At 46.4% G+C, this 20,461-nt stretch overlaps 1 protein-coding gene across 1 annotated transcript; it reads left to right on the top strand.

Moving 5' to 3' along the window:
• The first annotated feature begins 331 nt into the window (after positions 1-331).
• LOC147119822 (putative G protein-coupled receptor 139) lies at positions 332-15,984 on the top strand. Its single transcript, XM_085983783.1, has 2 exons — positions 332-465; positions 15,076-15,984. Exons 1-2 carry the CDS (start codon positions 360-362, stop codon positions 15,975-15,977), a joined length of 1,008 nt encoding a protein of 335 aa, XP_085839909.1. The 5' UTR covers positions 332-359; the 3' UTR covers positions 15,978-15,984.
• Positions 15,985-20,461: the final 4,477 nt, after the last annotated feature.

Raw genomic sequence — 20,461 nt, 5'->3', positions numbered from 1 at the left:
TACTGACCATGCATTATGTAAATTAAGCTGCTCACTTCACATTCATTCTGTGAGATTGTGGGATTCACTGTTTCTGTTTTTGACAATAGTGTTTAAAATAATGTTTTGGTTTTGGATCAACTCACTTGGTATGAATGCCACGTTGCTTTTAATATATTTTGCAATAGAAAGTGATGGAGTGAAAGGATTTTATCATCGTGTTTGTTCAGTGAGTGTAATTAATGTCAGTCAGTGTGTAGCTTAATTGCCTCACTGGAGAGCTCCCTCAGGCTATAAATGGGACAGTTTTCAGTGTGTCCATCAGTGTTTGACTGAGTGTGGTCTCCAATACAAACAGCAACTATTGGATCGCACAGACAATGGGTTACATTTTCTGGGAGATTCCACCTGAACTCCGAGTACGTTGGGCAGTTTTCGATGTTCAAAGGATTTATTACCCGCTCCTCGCTGCTGTTGGTGTTCCTGGTGAGCCATTATTTCAGCAACTATTTCTGTAAACAATGTTTTACTGTATTTACTGCCCTTGCCCTTTAGACCCGGTTATTAATTGTATACAGTTTAATTCTGTTGTTCTGTGGCTGGTAATGCACCGTGTTTCTGCCATGTCATGTTTGATCAGTTGCCGATTCACTGCTCCCAGTTAAATGATCAGTTTGTATATTTCTCGACTTGCTTTCACCGAAAGTCTTTTACAGGATTTGACTGTTATTTGATTTTTTTTACACAAGAAATGTTATTGATCGATTCTCTTAATTGAACCGCCTGCAGTCTGCTCTCTGCACTGAATCCTGGTATCGGATCAGAAATATGTGTTCAGGGGTAATAGGAGTTTTAATGTTCGCTGGATATAGTTAATATCTATGATATGTGGAAACCAGCGCTGCCAGACAGATCACAAATACACTGAAATATGGGACAATATCCACTAATAATTCAGCTCCAGGCAGCTGTCTTACTTTCCACCGTCTCCCGCTCTGCCTCATGGTCACTGACTCCAGATGCTCAGGACAAGATTAAACTGTAATACATGTTCCAGTAAAATGTTTATTCAGTTATGTTTGAACTGATTTATTTACATTTTTCAGACACAGTTCAGGAGATCTTGGTGAGGTCCGCACAGACTGTCTAACATCTCCTGTTGGTGAAAATTATTCCAGCCGATTAAAAACGATGGACCGAGTCATGAAATCTTTATATATTTCCAGTCTGATAATCCCTTTAGCAACTGGTGATAATTCAGTTCTTACAGCAGGTGGAAGGCAGCAGGTTCACACGGTTCCAGCTGTGTGCAGACACATTCTAAATCCCCACCATGACACCTTACAGGGAATTACATAGGATATACGGCAGAGAAACAGGCCATTTATGCTCCATGCATTTATGCTCCACATGAGACTCCTCCCGTCTTTTCTCATCTAAATCTATCAGCATAATCCTCTAGTCCCTTGTCCCTCATATGGTTGGATAGCAAAATACTGCAGATGTTGGAAATCCGAAATAACAACAGAAAATGCTGGAAAAACTCAGGTGGTCAGGCAACATCCGTGGAGAGAAATTTGAGTTGACGTTTCGGGTTTGACCCTTCTTCAAAACTGGAGAGAAAAGAAAAGCCCTGCCTTCGATCTAGTCCCTTTTCTCTCCAGTTTTGAAGAAGGGTCAAACCCGAAACGTCAACTCAAATTTCTCTCCACGGATGTTGCCTGACCACCTGAGTTTTTCCAGCATTTTCTGTTGTTATCCCTCATATGGTTGTCTAGCCTCTCCTTAAATGCACCAATACTATTCGCTTCAACCACTCCTTGTGGTAGCGAGTTCCACATTCTCACCACTCTTTGGGTAAAGACGTTTCTTCTGAATTCCCTATTGAATTTCCTGCTGACTACCTTATATTGATGGCCTCTATTTATGCTCTTCGCCATAAGATGAAACATTCTCTCTGTATCGACTCTGTCAAAACCTTTCATAATTTTAAAGACCTCTATTAGAGACAAGAGAAAACAGACCTAGCCTGTCCATCCTTTCCTGATAGGTATACCCTCGCATTTCTGGTATCATTCTGGTAAATATTTTCTGCACCCTCTCCAGTGAATCTATATCCTTTTTTGTAATACAGCAACTAGAACTGTACACAGTACTCTAAATGTGGACTAACCAATGTTCGATACAGGTTTAGCATAACTTCACTATTAGTCATAGAGTTATACAGCACCGAAAGAGGCCCTTCGGCCCATCGTGTCTGCGCCGTCCATCAATCCCTGTCCAGTCTAATCCCATTTTCCAGCATTTGGTCCATAGCCTTGTATGCAATGGCATTTCAAGTGCTCATCCAAATGCTTCTTGAATGTTGTGAGGGTTCCTGCCTCTACCACCCTTTCAGGCAGTGAGTTCCAGATTCCAACCAGCCTCTGGGTGAAAAAGTTCCTCCTCAAATCCCCTCTAAATCTCCTGCCCCTTACCCTGAATCTATGCCCCATTGTTATTGACCCCTCTACTAAGGGGAAAAGTTCCGCTTTATCTACCCTATCTATGCCCCTCATCATTTTGTACACCTCAATCAGGTCCCCTCTCAGCCTTCTTTGTTCCAAGGAAAACAACCCCAGCCTGTTTAGTCTTTCTTCATAGCTGAGGCGCTCCATTCCCCGGCAACATCCTGGTGAATCTTCTCTGCACCCTCTCCAAAGAAATCACATCCTTCCTATAGCGAGGCGACCAGAACTGCACACAGTACTCCAGCTGTGGCCTCACCAGCGTTTTGTACAGCTCCATCATAACCTCCCTGCTCTTATATTCTATGCCTCGGCTAATGAAGGCAAGTATCCCATATGCCTTTTTAACCACCTTATCTACCTGTTCCGCTGCCTTCAGGGATCTATGTACATGTACACCAAGGTCCCTCTGACTCTCTGTACTTCCTAGGGTCCTACCACTCATTGTGTATTCCCTTGCCTTATTTGTCCGTCCAAAATGCATCACCTCGCACTTTTCAGGGTTAAATTCCATTTGCCACTTTTCCGCCCATCGGACCAACCCGTTTATATCATCCTGTAGCCTGAGGCTTTCCTCCTCGCAATTTACCACCCCACCAATTTTCGTGTCATCTGCGAACTTACTGATCATACCTTTTACATTCTCATCCAAATCATTTATGTAAATCACAAACAGCAAGGGACCCAGCACCAATCCCTGAGGTACCCCACTGGACACAGGCTTCCAGTCACAAAAGCAACCTTCGACCATCACACTCTGCCTCCTGCCACTCAGCCAGTTCAGGATCCAACGCGCCAAGGCACCCTGGATCCCATGGGCTCTTAGCTTCTTGACCAGTCTCCTATGCGGGACTTTGTCAAAAGCTTTGCTGAAGTCCATGTAAACCACATCCACAGCATTTCCCTCATCCACACACCTAGTCACCCCCTCGAAAAATTCAATCAGATTTGTCAGACATGATTTACCCTTGACAAAGCCATGCTGACTATCCCCGATTAATCCTTGCCTCTCCAAGTGGAGACTAATTTTGTCCCTCAGAATTTTTTCCTATAATTTCCCTACCACAGATGTTAGGCTCACTGGCCTGTAATTCCCTGGTTTATCCCTGCTACCCTTCTTGTATAATGGTACTACGTTAGCTGTTCTCCAGTCCTCTGGTACATCCCCTGTGGCCAGAGAGGTTCTGAAAATTTGTGTCAGAGCCCCTGCAATCTCCTCCTTTGCCTCATACAGCAGCCTGGGATACATCTCGTTCGGGCCTGGGGATTTATCCACTTTTTGGCCTGCTAAAACCGCTAGTACCTCCTCCCACTCGATGCTAATATGTTCAAGTATGTCACAGTCCCCTTGCCCGATTTCTATGTCTACATCGTCTTTCTCCATAGTGAACACAGATACAAAAAAATCATTTGAAACCCCGCCTACATCATCTGGCTCTACACACAGATTGCCACTTTGGTCCCTAATGGGCCCTACCCTTTCCCTGGTTATCCTCTTGCCCTTAATATACTTATAAAACATCTTAGGATTTTCCTTTATTTTGCTCGCCAGTGTTATTTCATGGCCCCTTCTCGCCCTCCTAATTTCTTTTTTAATTATGACCCTTCACTTTTTATACTCCTCCAGGGCTTCCTCCGTCTTTAGTCTTTTGTAACTGCCAAAAGCCCCCCTTTTTTTCCTAATGCATTTTTGTATATCCCTTGTCATCCAAGGTTCCCTTTGCTTGTTGGTCCCACCCTTGACCTTTACAGGAACATGTTGGCGTTGTACTCTCTCTATTTCCCTTCTGAAAGTCTCACATTGTTTTGATGTGGATTTTCCTATAAGTAGCTGCTCCCAGTCCACTTTGGCCAGATCCTGCCTTATCATATTAAAATCGGCCTTCCCCCAATTTAGAACCCTTATTTCCGGGCCGTCTTTGTCTTTTTCCATGACCACCTTAAATCTCACCGAATTATGGTCACTGTCGCCAAAATGCTCTCCTACTGACGCTTCCACCACTTGCCCAGTTACATTCCCTAGAATTAGGTCCAGTACCGCACCCTCTCTTGTAGGACTTTCTACATGTTGGCTCAAAAAGCTCTCCTGGTTGCACTTTAAGAATTCTGCACCCTCTAAGCCTTTCATACTCTGACTATCCCAATTAATATTGGGGAAGTTGAAATCCCCCACTATAATTAACCTATTATTTTCGCACTTCTCTGAGATTTGCCTACATATCTGTTCCTCTATCTCCCCCTGACTGTTTGGGGGCCTATAGTAGACTCCCAGCAAAGTGCTTGCCCCCTTTTTGTTTTTAAGTTCTACCCATATGGCCTCATTAGAGGAACCCGCTAATATATCATCCCTTCTTACAGCAGTAATTGACTCCTTAATTAATATTGCAAACCCCCTCCCCTTTTACACCCCCCTCTGTCTCGCCTGAAGATTCTTTACCCCGGAATATTGAGCTGCCAGTCCTGACCCTCCCTCAACCATGTCTCTGTGATAGCAACAATATCATACTCCCATGTGTTCAACAACAACTTCAGTTCATCCACCTTATTTGCAAGACTCCTTGCATTAAAATACAGGTAGACTATCCTTTATCCGAAAACCTCGGGACCAGCCGAGTTTCGGATAAAGGAGAATTTCTGATTTCGGAAGGTGGGTCGGGGGGGTCGGCGGGGGGTCGTACGCACGACTTACGCTGAACGAAAAAACCTTCGGTTTTTAGAGTGTTTCGGTTTTTGGAAGTCCGGATAAAGGGTAGTCTACCTGTAGATGCCTTCCAGCCTTGCCATATTCCCTTTTGCCTTCACATATTTGCTCTGCCTTCCCAGCTGACTTGTTTTTTCCTCCGTATTTGGCTGTAAATCACCCCCTACTATAGCTCGACTCTGTATCCCATCCCCCTGCCAAGTTAGTTTAACCCCCCCCCCCCCAGCAGTGCTAGCAAATCTCCCCGCAAGGATATTGGTCCCCCTCTGGTTCAGGTGTAAACCGTCCGACTTGGACAAGTCCCACCTTTCCCAGAAGCAGACCCAGTGATCCAGGAAACTAAAGCCCTCCCTCCTGCACCATCCCTTTAGCCATGCATTCATCTGTTCTATCTTCCCATTCCTATACGCACTAGCACGTGTCACCGGGAGTAATCCAGAGATTACAACATTTGAGGTCCTGCTCTTTAATCTTCGACCTAGCTCCCTAAATTCTTGCTGCAGGACCTCATCCCTCTTTTTACCTATGTCGTTGGTACCTATGTGGACCACGACCTCTGGCTGTTCACCCTCCCCCTCCAGAATGCCCTGCAGCTGCTCAGAGACATCCTTGACCCTGGCACCAGGGAGGTAACAAACCATCCTGGGTTCACGTCTACGGCCACAGAAGCGCCTATCTGTTCCCCTTACTATAGAATCCCCTACCACTATTGCTCTCCCACACATTTTCCTCCCTTCCTGGGCAGCAGGAGCACCCCCAGTGCCAGGGAGTTGGCTGCTGCTGCCTTCCCCTGGTGAGTCATCCCCCTCAACAGTATCCAAATCGGTATACCTGTTTGAGAGGGGAATGGTCACAGGGGTCTCCTGCACTACCTGCCTGCTTCTATTGCTCCGCCTGGTGGTCACCCATTTCCTTTCTTCCTGTGCAGCCCTTACCTGCGGTGTGACCAACTCACTAAACGTGCTATCCACGTCCCTCTCAGCATTGTGAATGCTCCACAACCCATCCACCCGCAGCTCCAGCGCCTCAATGCGGTCTGCTAGTCGATGCAGCTGGATGCATTTCCGGCACACGTGGTCATCAGGGGCACCGGCAGTGTCCCTGAATTCCCACATAGAGCAAGAGGAGCATAACACGGGGCTGGGCTCTCCTTGCATGGCTTACCCTTTAATTAACTTAAATTAATTCACTATCACCAATTTAAGATATCTCTAAGGTGCTTGTATAGTCTACCTACAGTCCCTGCTACACCAGAAAAGACCCTAGTAACTATAAACTACTATTGTTTTAATTCTATCCCTCTAGAAATAAACCCTAGTACTTAGTTTTATGTTTTAATGGCCTTGCTAACCTGTATCGCAACATTTATTGATTTGTGTATTTGTACTCCGAGATCCCTTTGTTCCTCTGCCCCACCGAGACTCGGACCCTCCAATTGATAAGTGAACTGCCTATTCTTCCAAACCAAAATGTTATATTTATCCGTGTTGAACTTCATTTGCAAATTATATGCACATTCTGCAAGTTTATTAATGCCCTCCTGTAATGTGCTGCAGTCCTCCTCAGCATTGACTACCCCCCCCAATGTGGTTTCATCCTCGAATTTAACAATTGATTCCAGAGTCTAAATCGTTAATGTAAATTGTGAACAGCAGTAGCCTCAGTACTGATCCTTGAGGAACACCACGACACACCTTCTGCCACTGTGAAAAGCTAGCTTTTACTCCTACTCTCTGCTTTCTGTCTTGAAGCCAGCTAGCAATCCATTCTGCCACCTGTCCCCTGACACCGTATTCTCTGACCTTACTCATCAGGTCTTTTGAAAATTCAGTTAAATTACATCTACTGCATTACCATTGTCTATTCTCTCTGTTATCCTTCAGAAAAATCAATAAAGCTGGTCAAGACTTACCCTTTTGAAATCCATGCTGACTACTCATTATTATATTTTTGGTTTTTAGACATTCTTCTTTTTTCTCCTTTAGTTGGGATTCCATTTTTTTCCTGCCACTGATGTTAAGCTGACTGATCTATAATTCCCTGGACATGTTCTATCCCCCTTCTTAAATGTCGGGGTTATGTTAGCTACCTGCCAGTCCTCTGGCACTATACCATTTTCTAACGAATTATTAAATATGCATAGTAATGCCTCTGCTACCTCTTCCCTAGATTCTTTTAAAATGCCTAGATGCAATCCATCTGGACCATGGGTTTTACCCTCTTTGAGGTTGATTAGTTTATTAAATAATACCCCCTTTGTTAATTTGAAAGCATTTATCTCATTACTAATCTCATCATCCAATGTCATGTCCACCTGTTCTACCATCCTGGTGAATACAGGAGCAAAATAATTATTTAATATTTCTGCCATCTCTCTATTGCTACCTGTGGTATTATCCCGCCTGTCCCTTAATGGCCATATTTCCATCCCAACCTTCCTTTTTATTGATGTGCCTGTAAAATATTTTACTATTTTGTTATATGTTCCTTGATAATTTAATATCAGGGTTCCTCTTTGCCTCCCTAATTGATTTTTTAAACTTTTCTCCTAATATTTTCCTATTCTCCTTTATCATACACTCCCCTGCTGTCTATGTACTTAATGTGTGCCTCCTTCCTTACCCTCATCTGTCCGCTTATCGCTTTAATCATCCACGGAGTCTCAAGATTGTTTTGTTTGTTCTTTCCTTTTAGCGGAATATATTTTTCCTGCACTCTGTTGAACACCGTTTTAAATGGTTCCCATTTCTGTTCTATATCGTTATTTGCCAATATTATTGCCCATTTTATCCCAATTTCTATTCTCAGCCCCTCAAAATCAGCATTTCTCCAATCTATTAACCTGCTTTTCGTCGCAGAGTGCCCATGATCTACCCATCCCCTGCCCATCCCCTGCCCATCCCCTGGCCAGCCCCTGCCCAGCCCCTGCGCAGCTCTTGCAGTCACAGTGTTGATATGGTTTGTCCTGTTCAGCTTCTGGTCAATAGTGATCACCAAGTGTTTATGATTGGGGACTCGGTGACTTTCAAGGGGAGGTGGGTGATCTTTGTGTTGATCAATATAACTAATACTTATGCCTCTGGCTTGTTACATGCCGCATATCAGCCCAAGCCTGGATGTTATGCCGATCCTGCTGTTGGAGCTTTTGTAAATGGCGCTGAAAAACGGCAGAATCATCAGTGAGTGGACCCACCCCTGACCTTATGATGGCAGAACGTCATTGATGAGGGAGCTGGAGGTAGTTGCTCTGAGGACACTTCCCTGAGGTATGACAACAACGACCACTTTCCTTGCAGCAGATATGACCTCAGCCATTGGAGAATTCCCCCCTTAGACCCCCATTGAAACAATGTCTGTATAAAGGCTGTGATGAAGTTTGCATTCGGGTGCCTCTGGCAGGACCCAAACTGAGTATCAGTGAGCCGGGAATTACTGGGTCGATGTGAGTTCATGGCACTACTTATGACTCCTCAATCACTTTACTGATAATTCATAGAAAAATGAAGGGCAGTAATTGATCTCTTCATATTTGCCACAACTTTGTTTATAGGATACACCCAGGCAATCTTTCACTTTGTCTGGTAGATATCAGTATCATAACCGGAAAACTAGGTGAGGGACATGCCTCACACTGAATTTCAAATTCCAATTTTACAGTCTTTGGCGCTCCATTTACCACGACTTCTCTGCAGCTAGCGATCTGCTCCATCACGCACTCACCTCCACCTTTGATGTCCCTGTCCCCATTAAACCTTGACTCTCTCTGGTCATTCCCCCTGGTATGGTCCTCACCTCCACTTCCTTAAGCCCAAGCGACACATACATGAATGACTATGGCAGTCAAGTAGCTTAACCATTCATCGCCTGATCTGGTTGGATCACATAAAGCACTATCGGGTCCTCAACTTCACCTCCAACAACAAGTGTGAGGACCTCGTGAACTTCTTTGTCACAAAGATTGAGACCATCCGTTCAGCTGCCTCTGACACTTCCCTCCCTTTCCCTAGCCCACTGGGCCAAACCTCCCTTAAAGTACACCCACCATAGCCCTGAACACGCATTTTGTTCCAGTTTCTCCCCTCATTCGCCTCAGCCCCTGCCGAACTCATCTTGTCCGTGAGACCCACCTCCTGCTCCCTCGATCCTATTTCCACCTAACCACTGACTGCCCAACTTCCCTACCTGGCCCCCATGTTATCCAGTATTGTTAACCATTTCCAGTCCTCGAGTTCTGTCCCCTCCCCCACGCATCTGCTGTCATCACACCCCCGCATCAAAATACCAACCCTTATCTCCTCTGTCCCTATAAACTACTGCCCCATCTCAAATTTTCCAATCCAAAATCATAGAACATGTTGTTGCCTCCCAAATCCATGTCCATCTTTCCTGCAAATCCATATTTGAATTCCTCCAATGAGTTTTTAACCCCTGTCACTGTACTAAGGGGCACTTATAAAAGTCACAAATGGAACCCCAATGTGACTGCGGCTGTGGTAACCAACCCTCCTGATCCTTCTCAACCTGTCTGCAGCCTTTGGCACTGTTGACCCCGCCATCCTCCTCCAACGCCTCTCTACCGTCGGCCAGCTGGGTGGGACTGCACTCGCCTGGTTCAATTCTTATCTATCCAGTCATAGCCAAAGAACCTCCAGTAATGGCTTCTCTTCCCGCTCCCTCACCGTTAACTCTGGAGTCCCTCAATGACTTATCTCTGATTGGTCTCACTGCTTCTCTGACATTCAGTACTGGATGATCAGAAACTTCCTCCAAATAAATACGTAGAAGACCAAAGCCATTGTCTTCGGTACCCGCCAAAAACTCCATTCCCGAGCCATCAATTCTGTCCCTGTCCATGGCAACTGTCTGAGAATGAATCAGATTATTCGCAAACTTGGTTTCATATTTAACCCCGAGTTGTGCTTCTGACCACATATCTGCACCATCACTAAGACAGCTTACTTCCACCTCTACGACCCGACACTGCCACTGCCTCAGCTCATCTGCTGCTGAAACTCTCATTAATGCCTTTGGTACCTCTAGACTTGACTATTGCAATGCTCTCCTGGCTGGCCTCTCATCTTGCACCCTACATATCCTTGAGCTCATCCAAAACTCTGCTGCCCATAAACAAACTCACACCAAGTTCTGTTAACTCATCACCCCTGTGCTCACTGACCTACATTGACTCCCGGCCAGGCAATGCCTCCATTTAAAAATTATTTTCCTTGTTTTCAAATCCCACCATGGCCTTGCCCTTCCCTATCTCCGTAACCTGCTCCAGCTCTCCAAGACTTCACGATCCCTGCGCTCCTCCAATTCTGTCCTCTTGCAGTCCCCGATTTTAATCACTCCACACTTGATGGCCGTGGCTTCAGCTGCCCAGGCCATAGCTCTAGAAATACCCATCTAAAGTCTCTCCTCCTTTAAGACGCTCCTAAAAACTTTTCTCTTTGGCCAAGCCTTTGGTCATCTGTCCTATTATCTCCTTACTTAGCTCGGTGACAATTTTTATTTGTTAACACTCCTGTGAAGCACCTTGGGACGTTTATTTACGTTAAAGGTGCTTTGTTGCTTTTGTTGTTGTTGTCAGTGACATCACCGGAACAGCTGGCGAAGAGAGCGGCGAACTCTGGTGTGCAGGTCTTCGGCACTACACCCGGGATGTTGTCAGGGTCAACAACCTTCACTGTGTCCAGTTCATTCAGCTGCTTCTGAACATCACGTGGACTGAAAAGCATTAGCTGGGTGCTGTTCTCTGTGATGGGGAGATCTCAGGAGGAGAAACCTGGCCCATCCATTCAGCATTTTTGACAGAAAAGACATTCAATCACATCGAACTCCATTCGTGCTATCAGTGCAGGTTTTCCCTATGTTTGAGGGTGGTGATGTTTATGCAGCTTTCTCCTTCTGTCAGTTACATAATTGTCCACCGCCAATCTTCACTGGGTATGATTGAACTGCAGGGTTTTGCTCTGATCCCCTCTTGTGGGACCACATAACTCTGCAGGTAGCCTGATCCCTTTGGTCTTTAGTGTGCAGATAGCACTGTGTGATACCTTCATTAGGTTTGTATCTCAATCTAAGGTGTGCCTGGTTCTGCTCCCGGCACCTCCCTCTACATTGAATTACGATTGGTCTCATGGCTCAGTTCTGAGGAAAGGTCATCGACCTGCATTGTTAACTTTATCATTCTCTCTCCACAGATGCTGCCTGACCTGCTGAGCGTTTCCAGCATTTTTTGTTTTTATTTTTGATTTCATGGCATGAATGTGATAATGGAGTGAGGGATGTGTCAGGCCATTAGGTTGCAGATTGTGGTGGTTTACTAATCTGCTGCTTGTGATCCACAGCGCCCAGTGGAGACCCATTCTGGGGTCACTGATCCGTCCCACTGACCCTGGTGCAGGCCCATTGTGGGGGTAACTGATCCATCCCTCTGACATTGGATGTTCCACCTCACTACTTGATGGAGGAGCTCCACACGATGGAGATGGGATGCTGTTTTCACAAGGACTGTGCAGCCATTTCTTCTACTAATTTTATCGTGGATAGTCATTCTGTGACTTGTAGTTTGTAGAAGATCAGGTCAAGTAGGTTACTCCCTTGTGGTGGTTCCCTCACCAACTAACACAGGCCCAGTCTGGAAGCTGTTACCTTCAGGACTCCCCCAGCTCAGCCAGCGGTGGTACTCCAGGTCACTCTTAGGGTTGGGCTTGGAAACCCGCACCCAGGGTGCATTCTGGGAACTTGCTTCCCTGAGAGAGACTTCCAAGTGAATTTTATCAGTTCATCGGCAGCAGGTTTCTTTGACCTGAAACCTTGAGACGTCATGAGCTCCAGAGCCGATGCTTTGGATTCCCAAGGGATTCCCACCCGGCAGTATATAACTGCCCCATCACCACACCAAGTCCCGCACCCCCCTCACCGCCAACGTGGATCATTGGCACCTGGTGCCCCAAATCTTCATATTAAACCTCCTCATCCTTCTGTTTAAATGCATTAATGGTCTTGCCGATCCTTCTCTCTGTAACTTCATCCAGCCATACAGCGGCCCTGCCCACCACGAACTCTGCATTCCTGTAACTCCATTCAAACTCTCCTCCCACTCCAATGGTCTGCCCCTGACCCCAGACCTCTTGCCCACCCTCCTCTCTCTTCGCTCCACTAGCAGCGGCCAAGAATTCAGCCGCCCAGAGCTCATGTTCAGTCATTTGCTGCCTAAATCCTTCTTTCCCTCCTCCTGCCTCTCTTCTGTTAAGGCCCTTCATAAAACCTAGGTTTTTGGTCACTCGACCTAATCTCTCTATCTTCGGCTTAGCATTCAATTCTCGTTTATGTGTTTTCCCCTTATTAAAGCCGCTCTATAAGCATAGAAGTATAGAACCATAGAAATTACGGGACTGAAGGAGGCCATATGGCCCATCATGTTTGTGCAAACCGAAAATGAGCTATCCAGCCGAATTGCACTTTCCAGCTCTTAATCCATTTAGGTTACGTTACTTCAAGTGCATATCCAAGTACATTTTAAACGTGAGGCAGCATCTGTTGAGAGAGAAACAGAGTTAACTTTTCAGGTCGATGACCCTTCGTCAGAACCAACCAGTTCTGACGAAGGGCCATCGACCTGAAATGTTAACTCTGTTTCTCTCTCAACAGATGCTGCCTGACCTGCTGAGTATTGCCAGCAATTTCTGTTTTAATTTCAGATTTCCAGCGTCTGCAGCATTTTGCTGTTGTAATTTTTAAATGAGATGAGCGTTTTTACCTCTAACACCCTTTCATGCAGCGAGTTCCAAGCCCCTGCCACCCTCTGGGTGAAAAAATTTCAGCTCAGCTCGCCTCGAATCCTCCTACAAATTACTTTAAATCTTTGCTCCATGCTTATTGACCTCACTGCTATGGTAAATAGGTGCTTCCTATCCACTGAATCTAGGCCGTGCATTATATTATACACCTCAATGAAGTCTCCCCTCAATCTCCTCTCTTCCATAGAAAACAACCCCAGCCTATCCAATCTTTCCTCATAGGCAAAATTCTCCAGTCCTGGCAACATCCTCGTAAACCTCCCCTGCACCTTCTCTGGTGTTATCACATCCTTCCTGTAATGTGGTGACCAGAACTGTACGCAGTACTCTAGCTGTGACATAACTAGTGTTTTATACAGTTCCAGCACAACCTCCCTGTTCTTAGATTCTATACCTCGGCTAAAATACCTCGGCTAATAAAGGAAAGTATCCCGTAAGCCTTCTTAACCACCTTACCCAACTGTCCTGCTACCTTCAGCGATCTGTGGACATGCACTCCAATGTCCCGCTGTTCCTCTACACTTCTCAGTAACCTACCATTTATTGTGAATTCCCTTGCCTTGTTAGCCCTCCCCAAATGCATTACCTGATACTTCTCTGGACTGAATTCCATTTGTCACTCTTCTCCCTACCTGACCACTCCATTCCTACCTTCCTGCAGTCAACAGATAGATTCCTTGCTATCAATCACACGGCCAATTTATGTCTCGTCTGCAAACTTCTTTATCATGCCCCCTACATTGAAGTCTAAATCATTGATATTTACCACAAATAGGAAGGGACCGAGTACTGGAAACCCACTCGAAACAGCCTTCCACTCACAAAAATATCCGTCGACCATTGCCCTTTGCTTCATGCCACTGCGCCAATTTTGTATCCCACTTGCCATTTTCCCTTGGATCCAAAGGGCTTTTACTTTTCTATTGCAAATTGCTGTGAAATTAATTACAGACTGAATCATTTTTTGTTAACAATTATTTTCAGTCTTGGTTCACTTAAAATATTGCCACCACTGGTTCATTCAATCTTCACCTAACACCGACACATCCCTCCCAGTGGTTAACTCAGTCTTCATCCAACACCCACACATCCCATCGACTGGTTCATTCAATCCTGACCCAACACACACAAGTCCCATCCACTGGTTCATTCAGTCCATGACCCAACAAACACACGTCCCAGCTATTGGTTCATTCAGTCCTGACCCAATACCAACACGTCCCATCAACTGGTTCATTCAGTCCTGACCCAATACCAACACGTCCCATCAACTGGTTAATTCAGTCCTGACCCAATACCAACACGTCCCATCAACTGGTTCATTCAGTCCTGACCCAACACCCACACGTCCCATCCTCTGGATCATTCAGTCCTGACCCAACACCCACACGTCCCATCCACTGATTCATTGTCCCGCTGCTTGCCAGACTGCCACTGGGGGCACTGCGCACTCTCTAGTGCTCCTGGCTATCGCCCCGTGTCCCGCTCGGATTCACTGTTTGTTTACATGTTTTTTCAATTCATTATTGAATTTCCCTAGCATCTAATAGGGATGCCATCTGTTACTAGGATACAGTAAGTGCCACACTTCAAAAATCATTCATTAGATGTAAAACGCTTTGGGAAACAAGACTTTCGTTGTTTTTTTCGAAAACTGGCCTCTGATTTTCCACCGAAGTGAACTTTAAAAAAAGTGAACCAGTTCCCTTTGGAGCGAATCACAGCCCAGCCTAAACATTCTTCTCCAAGGTGCACACATGCGCAGTTTCCAGCAGGGTCACTGGAGAGTAATGAGGACTAGAAACCCTGGGTTCTTGTCGTTCCTAACACAAGGTCATTGAGGCCATTGTCGATTCCAACTGCCAGCACCATCCAGGCGGGGAATTGGAGCTCGTTTCCTGCTACACCAGGGCGGTATTTTACTATAAACCCTTTCTCCAGCAGAACGTACTGACACTGGTAAAGTCATTAGAGTGTGTCCCTGGATTCAATAATAACGCTGCACATTTCACCCTGAATTCGATCATTGCTGTTGTTGCTCTCAGTCTGAAGAATAATTTCCCTGTTTTTCTCTTCCTTACAGTGAACTTAGTGACGATTGTGATTCTGTCTCGGGGAAGGTGCGGTCTCTCCAAATGTGTCACCTGTTACCTGGTGTCCATGGCAGCGGCGGACCTACTGGTCGTCATCACTGATCTCATATTCCGGCAGATTCCTATTCGTTATTGGGCTCAGTTTCAGTTCATTTGGAAGATTAAAGTGTGTAATATCCATGCCATCCTGCTTTACTCAGTCACAGACTGTTCTGTCTGGTTCACAGTCACTTTCACCTTTGATCGATTTGTGGCCATTTGTTGTCAGAAGATGAAAATAAAATATTGCACTGAGAAAACGGCGGCTGTGGTTCTTGGAACAGTGAGTGTGCTGTTCTGTGTAAAGAACACTTTCTGGTACTTTATGTATGGAGGTGGATATACGTTTGATAATTATCCCTGGTTTTGTGATGTAGGATTGGAAGTTATTCAGTCACCAGTATGGGGTGTAATTGAATTACTTCATTATATTTTAACCCCATTTGCTCCATTTGTTCTGATTATGCTGGTCAATGCTTTAACCGTCAGACACGTATTAGTGTCGAGCAGAGTCCGCAGGAGACTCCGGGCCCACAGCAGCGGGCAGAGTCCCAGTGACCCAGAGATAGTGAAGCGAAGAAAATCCATCATATTACTGTTTGTTATATCTGGGAATTTTATTCTGTTATGGGCAGTGTTTCTGTTGTATTCTGTGTGTAGCCGATTGTATAAGTTAGACTTGATGCCTGTGCATCTACCTCAATATGTACAGGAACTGGGATTTATGCTTCAGCTGCTGGGTTCCTGCACCAACACGTTTATTTATGCCGTGACCCAGACTAAATTCAGAGAGGAGTTGAAGAATGTGGTGAAATATCCCTTTACTGTAATTGCTAAATTCATTAAATATTGAGAAGAGTTTGCACCATCACAACGTGTTGGTCTAGTGTTTTGCCCAATCCCCTCATCTTGGTGATACACACAGTGAGGCCTGTTTTCATCTTTCACCGCTTGGATTCAGCGACTGACAGGAACGGTAGAGGTGGCGAAGGCCGTGGAGATCAGTCCCGCTGGATTCCTGCTGGTTTTTAGCCACGCAAAGTCCTCTGGAGCGGCATGGAGCGGGTTTATGAAGCTCCGGACCGCCCGCCTCGAGTTTCATGTATTTACCCAAAGGGGGCGGCGCGGGGAAGGTTGCTCTGTCAGTTTACAGTCCACAGGTGGACGGGCCGCTCAGTCCCCAGCACCCCCAGGGAAACTCAGGGCAACTGGCCTGGGACAAACCTGCAGCCGGGGAGGAAGGCTTTAGAAGTCTCAAAGGTCAGCCTTTTATAAACCACTCGGTGTAGTTGTCCGATGGGCTTCTAGGCTGTGCAGCCCCCGGGCTAGGTGACAGGGAAATGTCCCTGACTCCGTTTATCTGCCGTTGGGATTAACGGTTCTTGTGTAAACGGGAAATTCTCCAAATAAAATGTCCTTTGAATACTGCGTTTGTGGAGGAGGAATCATGACCTATGCCCAGATCACCCTGAACATATAGTGTGTGGAGCGGAGAATCAAGTTGTCATAGTCATTTAACATGTCTTGATGATATACTGTCTGAACAATGCAGTGATGTCCAGGGTAAAGTCATCCCCGCACACCCTCCACACACATTGAAACCAGCTACTCTTCACTGTCTGGAAAATCCCCGAGCTAAACACAGCCCAAAATAAGCAGTTTCCAGGGAGGCTGGTCACGAGGTTGGTTGCAAGGTATTGCAGTATCAGTGATGTCATAAAGTGGTGACACGTCCATGGCGCTGTGTCTGTTTATTGTGACATCGCAGACCTACCCTGCAGAGCACGCCCTGGTCTGTGATTGACTGAGAATCAGCCTTTCAAACAGCCCTTCTCCTGTACACATCAACTTACATAGAGTTATAGAGATTCTGCAGCAGCGAAACAGACCATTCGGTGCTCTGCGGCTGCAGGTTGGTCCGAGACCGTTTCGCCGAGGTTTCCCTGGGGATGCTGGGACTCAGCTCTCTCTCTGGCCCTGGACTGTAAACTGATAGAGCGACCTTCTCCACCGTGCCCCCTTTCGGTGCACCAGGTCATAGCAGCGTTCACTGTATCAACTTATCCTTCTCTTCCTTTTCCCTCTATGCTCTTATCTAGCTTTCCCTTAAATGTGTCGGTGATATTCGCCTCAACTAGGCAACTATAGAACAGTCAGCTTAACATTGGTGGTAGGAACAATAATGGAATCCCTACTAAAGGATAAAATTAAAAAAAATTAGAAACCAAAAATATAATAAGGAATCGTCAACATGGATTTCAAAAGAAAAAATTTCATTGGTCAAACTCATTGATTTTTTTGAGGTGGTAGCAGAGCGTGTAGAGTAGGGTAATGTAGTAGATGTAATTTATCTAGATTTACAAAAGTCCTTTGGTAAGTTGCCTCGTAATAGATTCGTAATGTCAGAGCATGTGGAGTTAGGGGACCAGTAGCAAAATGGATAGCTAGTTGTCTTCAAGACAGAGAGCAGAGAGTAGGGGCGAAGGGTAGCACACGGCCCCTGGGATCACATGAGCTGGCTTAACCAATAAAAGAAGGGAATACGGATCCATTAAATAATATACGAAACGGTGCAATAAACTGTTAAAACATTACGGCCTAGAAATTCAGTGCCCTTAGCACCGATTTTGCGGCGCTAGAGGGCCTAGCGCTGCAATTGGCACCAGTTCCTAAATTGTCTGGGGCCCTTCCGCGGCGGTAGACGGGTAGCGCTGCGCCGGCACCGATGACGTCATCGGTGTGCGCAGCGTCCCGGTTGCCGTGGTCACCCGGCCCCAAGCCGAAATTCAGTTGCGGCCGCCTCGCCAGTGGCAGCCGCAACTAAGACTCCGGCAAACGAGTGTTGCCGGAGTCTGCGCCAGCGCTTTAAGGAGGCGTGGCGGCCGGCCGCTTTCCCACCGGCCGCCTGCCCGCAGCTCCCTCCCCGGACTTCTCCCCCCCCCCGGAACAGATGCAAGCCCAGCACTTGTCCGAGGTGCCGGGCTCATTATTAACGAGATTTGCGCGGGCCACAGCCGGGTGCAGGCAGCTCCTCCTCAACGGAAGGAGGAGGCCTGCACTTCCTGAGCCTGCCGCACCGCAGCGGGCGCCGCAGCGCCGGAATAGCGCCGCAATGCGGCGCGTTGCGCCAGTTTTCAGGCGCTAGAACCCTTCAGTAGCGCCGGCAGCCGTTTGGGCGCGGCGCTACTGAATATTTGGCGCGCGCAAAGGGACTTAGCGCCGGCGCTAACTTCCGGCGCTAAAGCCCTGGCGCAGCGCAAACTCAATTTCTAGGCCTACATATTTAAAATTAATTCAAAGGCCATTTAATGAAATATTTTAAACGAAAATTTTACATTTTGAAAAATATATTATATATTTTAACGGTGCTAAAAATAAACTTACCTTATTGCACAGGGTTTTTAATGTATAAATGAGTGATCACATTTTATTTTTGTATTTTTAAAAATTCTTGTGCTGGTAAAAGCAGGCATTAGATCTTTAAAATTATGAAAGATTTTGATTGAGTCGACAGAGAGAGTGTTTTGACTTGTGGGGATGGGCCGTGAAATATAAGATAGTCAATAATAAATCAAATAGGGAATTCAGGAGAAACTTCTTTACCCAGAGAGTGGTGAGAATGTGGACCCCACTACCACAGCGAGTGGTTTCAGCGAATAGTATCGATGCATTTAAGGGGAGGTGAGATAAGCATAGCAGGGATGAGGGAATAGAGGGTTATACTGATAGATTTAGATAAGGAAAGATGGGAGGAGGCTCGACTGGAACATAAACGCCAGCATGGACTGGTTGGGCTGAATGGCCTGGTTCTGTGCTGTTTATTCTATGTAGATCAATGTAACTACGCAGTGTGGTAGCGATTTCCACATTCTTACCACTATTTGGGTAAAGAAGTTTCTCCTGAATCGCCTATTGGATTTTTTGGTGACTTTCTTAAATTAATGGCCCCTTGAATTGGTCCTCTCCACACGTGTAAACATCTTATCGCTGCCTACCCTATCAAACCATTTCATAATTTTAAAGGTCTCATCCCCAGCCTTCACTTTTCACGAGAAAAGAGCCCCAGCCTGTGCAGACTTTGTAATAGGGAAAAACTCGCAGCTCGGGCACAATCCTTATGAATCTTTTCTGCATCTTCTCCAGCGTCTCTATATATTTTGTACAATGTGGAGACCATAACTGTAAACAATACTCCAAGTGTAGTCGAACCAAGGTTGGAAACATGTTTAAAATTAATTATCTGCTTCTCAATTCTATCTCTCTATAAATTAACCCCAGTGCTGTGTTTCTTCTTCCTCGCCTTATGATGGCCTCTCAGAGGTTTGTGTAGCTGTGCCCCATGACCCCTTTGCACCTCTCGACACTTTAGACTCGTTGGGCTAGATTTTCAGTAGCTTGCGCCAGCAGTTAGCGCCTTAAGAGAAGTGATTTCCGGGCGCTATGCGTGTAGCGCCCGGGCGCAGCGCAGTTTGCGCTCCGCCCCAAATTAAGTTGCCCGTTAGCGCCGGCGCAAAGTTTAGCGCCCGCCCAGATGCGCGCGCAGAAAATGACGTCACATCCTCGTGCAACGCCCTTTGGCCGCCCCGATTGCAAACTTCAGTCGGACCGCCCCATTGTGCGGCGGGCGGCCGGAGCGTTTGGAAAAAGGAACGCAACACAACCAGCGCGGGCCCCGGGGGGCGCTAATTAAAGGGAACGTCCTCTCCAGTATAAAGGCCATCCTTTTTTCAGAAAACAGTCTTGGTCAACGCATTTCTGGAGACACAACAAGGAGGATAGCTAACTGGTTTCAAGCAGCAAGAGCCAGGTATTTTTGGACTCAGGCAACAGCGCTGCAAGTGGCCATTTGGAAATTAGAGTGTTTGCCAGGATTTGATGGGGGTTGCATGGGGTGCCAACGCGGAGCTGCAGCTCCATGTCCGTAGGGCTCGCAGACGCATTGTGAGAGGGGCAGCCCTGGCTAGAGGCAGAGGGGGCTACAGGCGTCGGCCACGTAGGCCTTACCCAGTCAGGCTATACCGCCAGCAGCGCTCCTACCTAAACATGAGTGCCGCGCGATGTGTTAAAAGGCTCCGATTCCGAAAGGGGGTGATTGCAGAGATCTGCCACCTGCTTCGCCGAGATCTGCGGCCAAAGCTCAGGTGCAGGACGTCTCTGTCGGTGGAAGTGAAGGTGACAGTGGCATTGAACTTCTATGCCACCGGCTCCTTCCAATACGCTGCTGGGGACATAGCAAACATCTCCCAGTAAGGCGCGCATCGCTGCATCCGCCAGGTGACTGAAGCACTGTTCAGAAGGAGAAGCCAATTCATCTCCTTCCCCATGGCCCTGGAGAGC

This window comes from Somniosus microcephalus, chromosome 4 (assembly GCF_052327205.1).
Source record: "Somniosus microcephalus isolate GS21.2 chromosome 4, FLI_Smic_1.0, whole genome shotgun sequence".
Lineage (NCBI taxonomy): Eukaryota > Metazoa > Chordata > Chondrichthyes > Squaliformes > Somniosidae > Somniosus > Somniosus microcephalus.
The sequence above is the reverse complement of the archived record's forward strand: the minus strand, read 5'-3'. Positions and strand labels throughout refer to the sequence as shown.

Bases quoted from the DNA above. Each gene is read 5' to 3' on its own strand.
- LOC147119822 (XM_085983783.1), top strand. From the start codon at position 360: ATGGGTTACATTTTCTGGGAGATTCCACCTGAACTCCGAGTACGTTGG. The intron at 466-15,075 runs GTGAGCCATTAT...TCTTCCTTACAG, and splicing joins CGCTGCTGTTGGTGTTCCTG to TGAACTTAGTGACGATTGTG.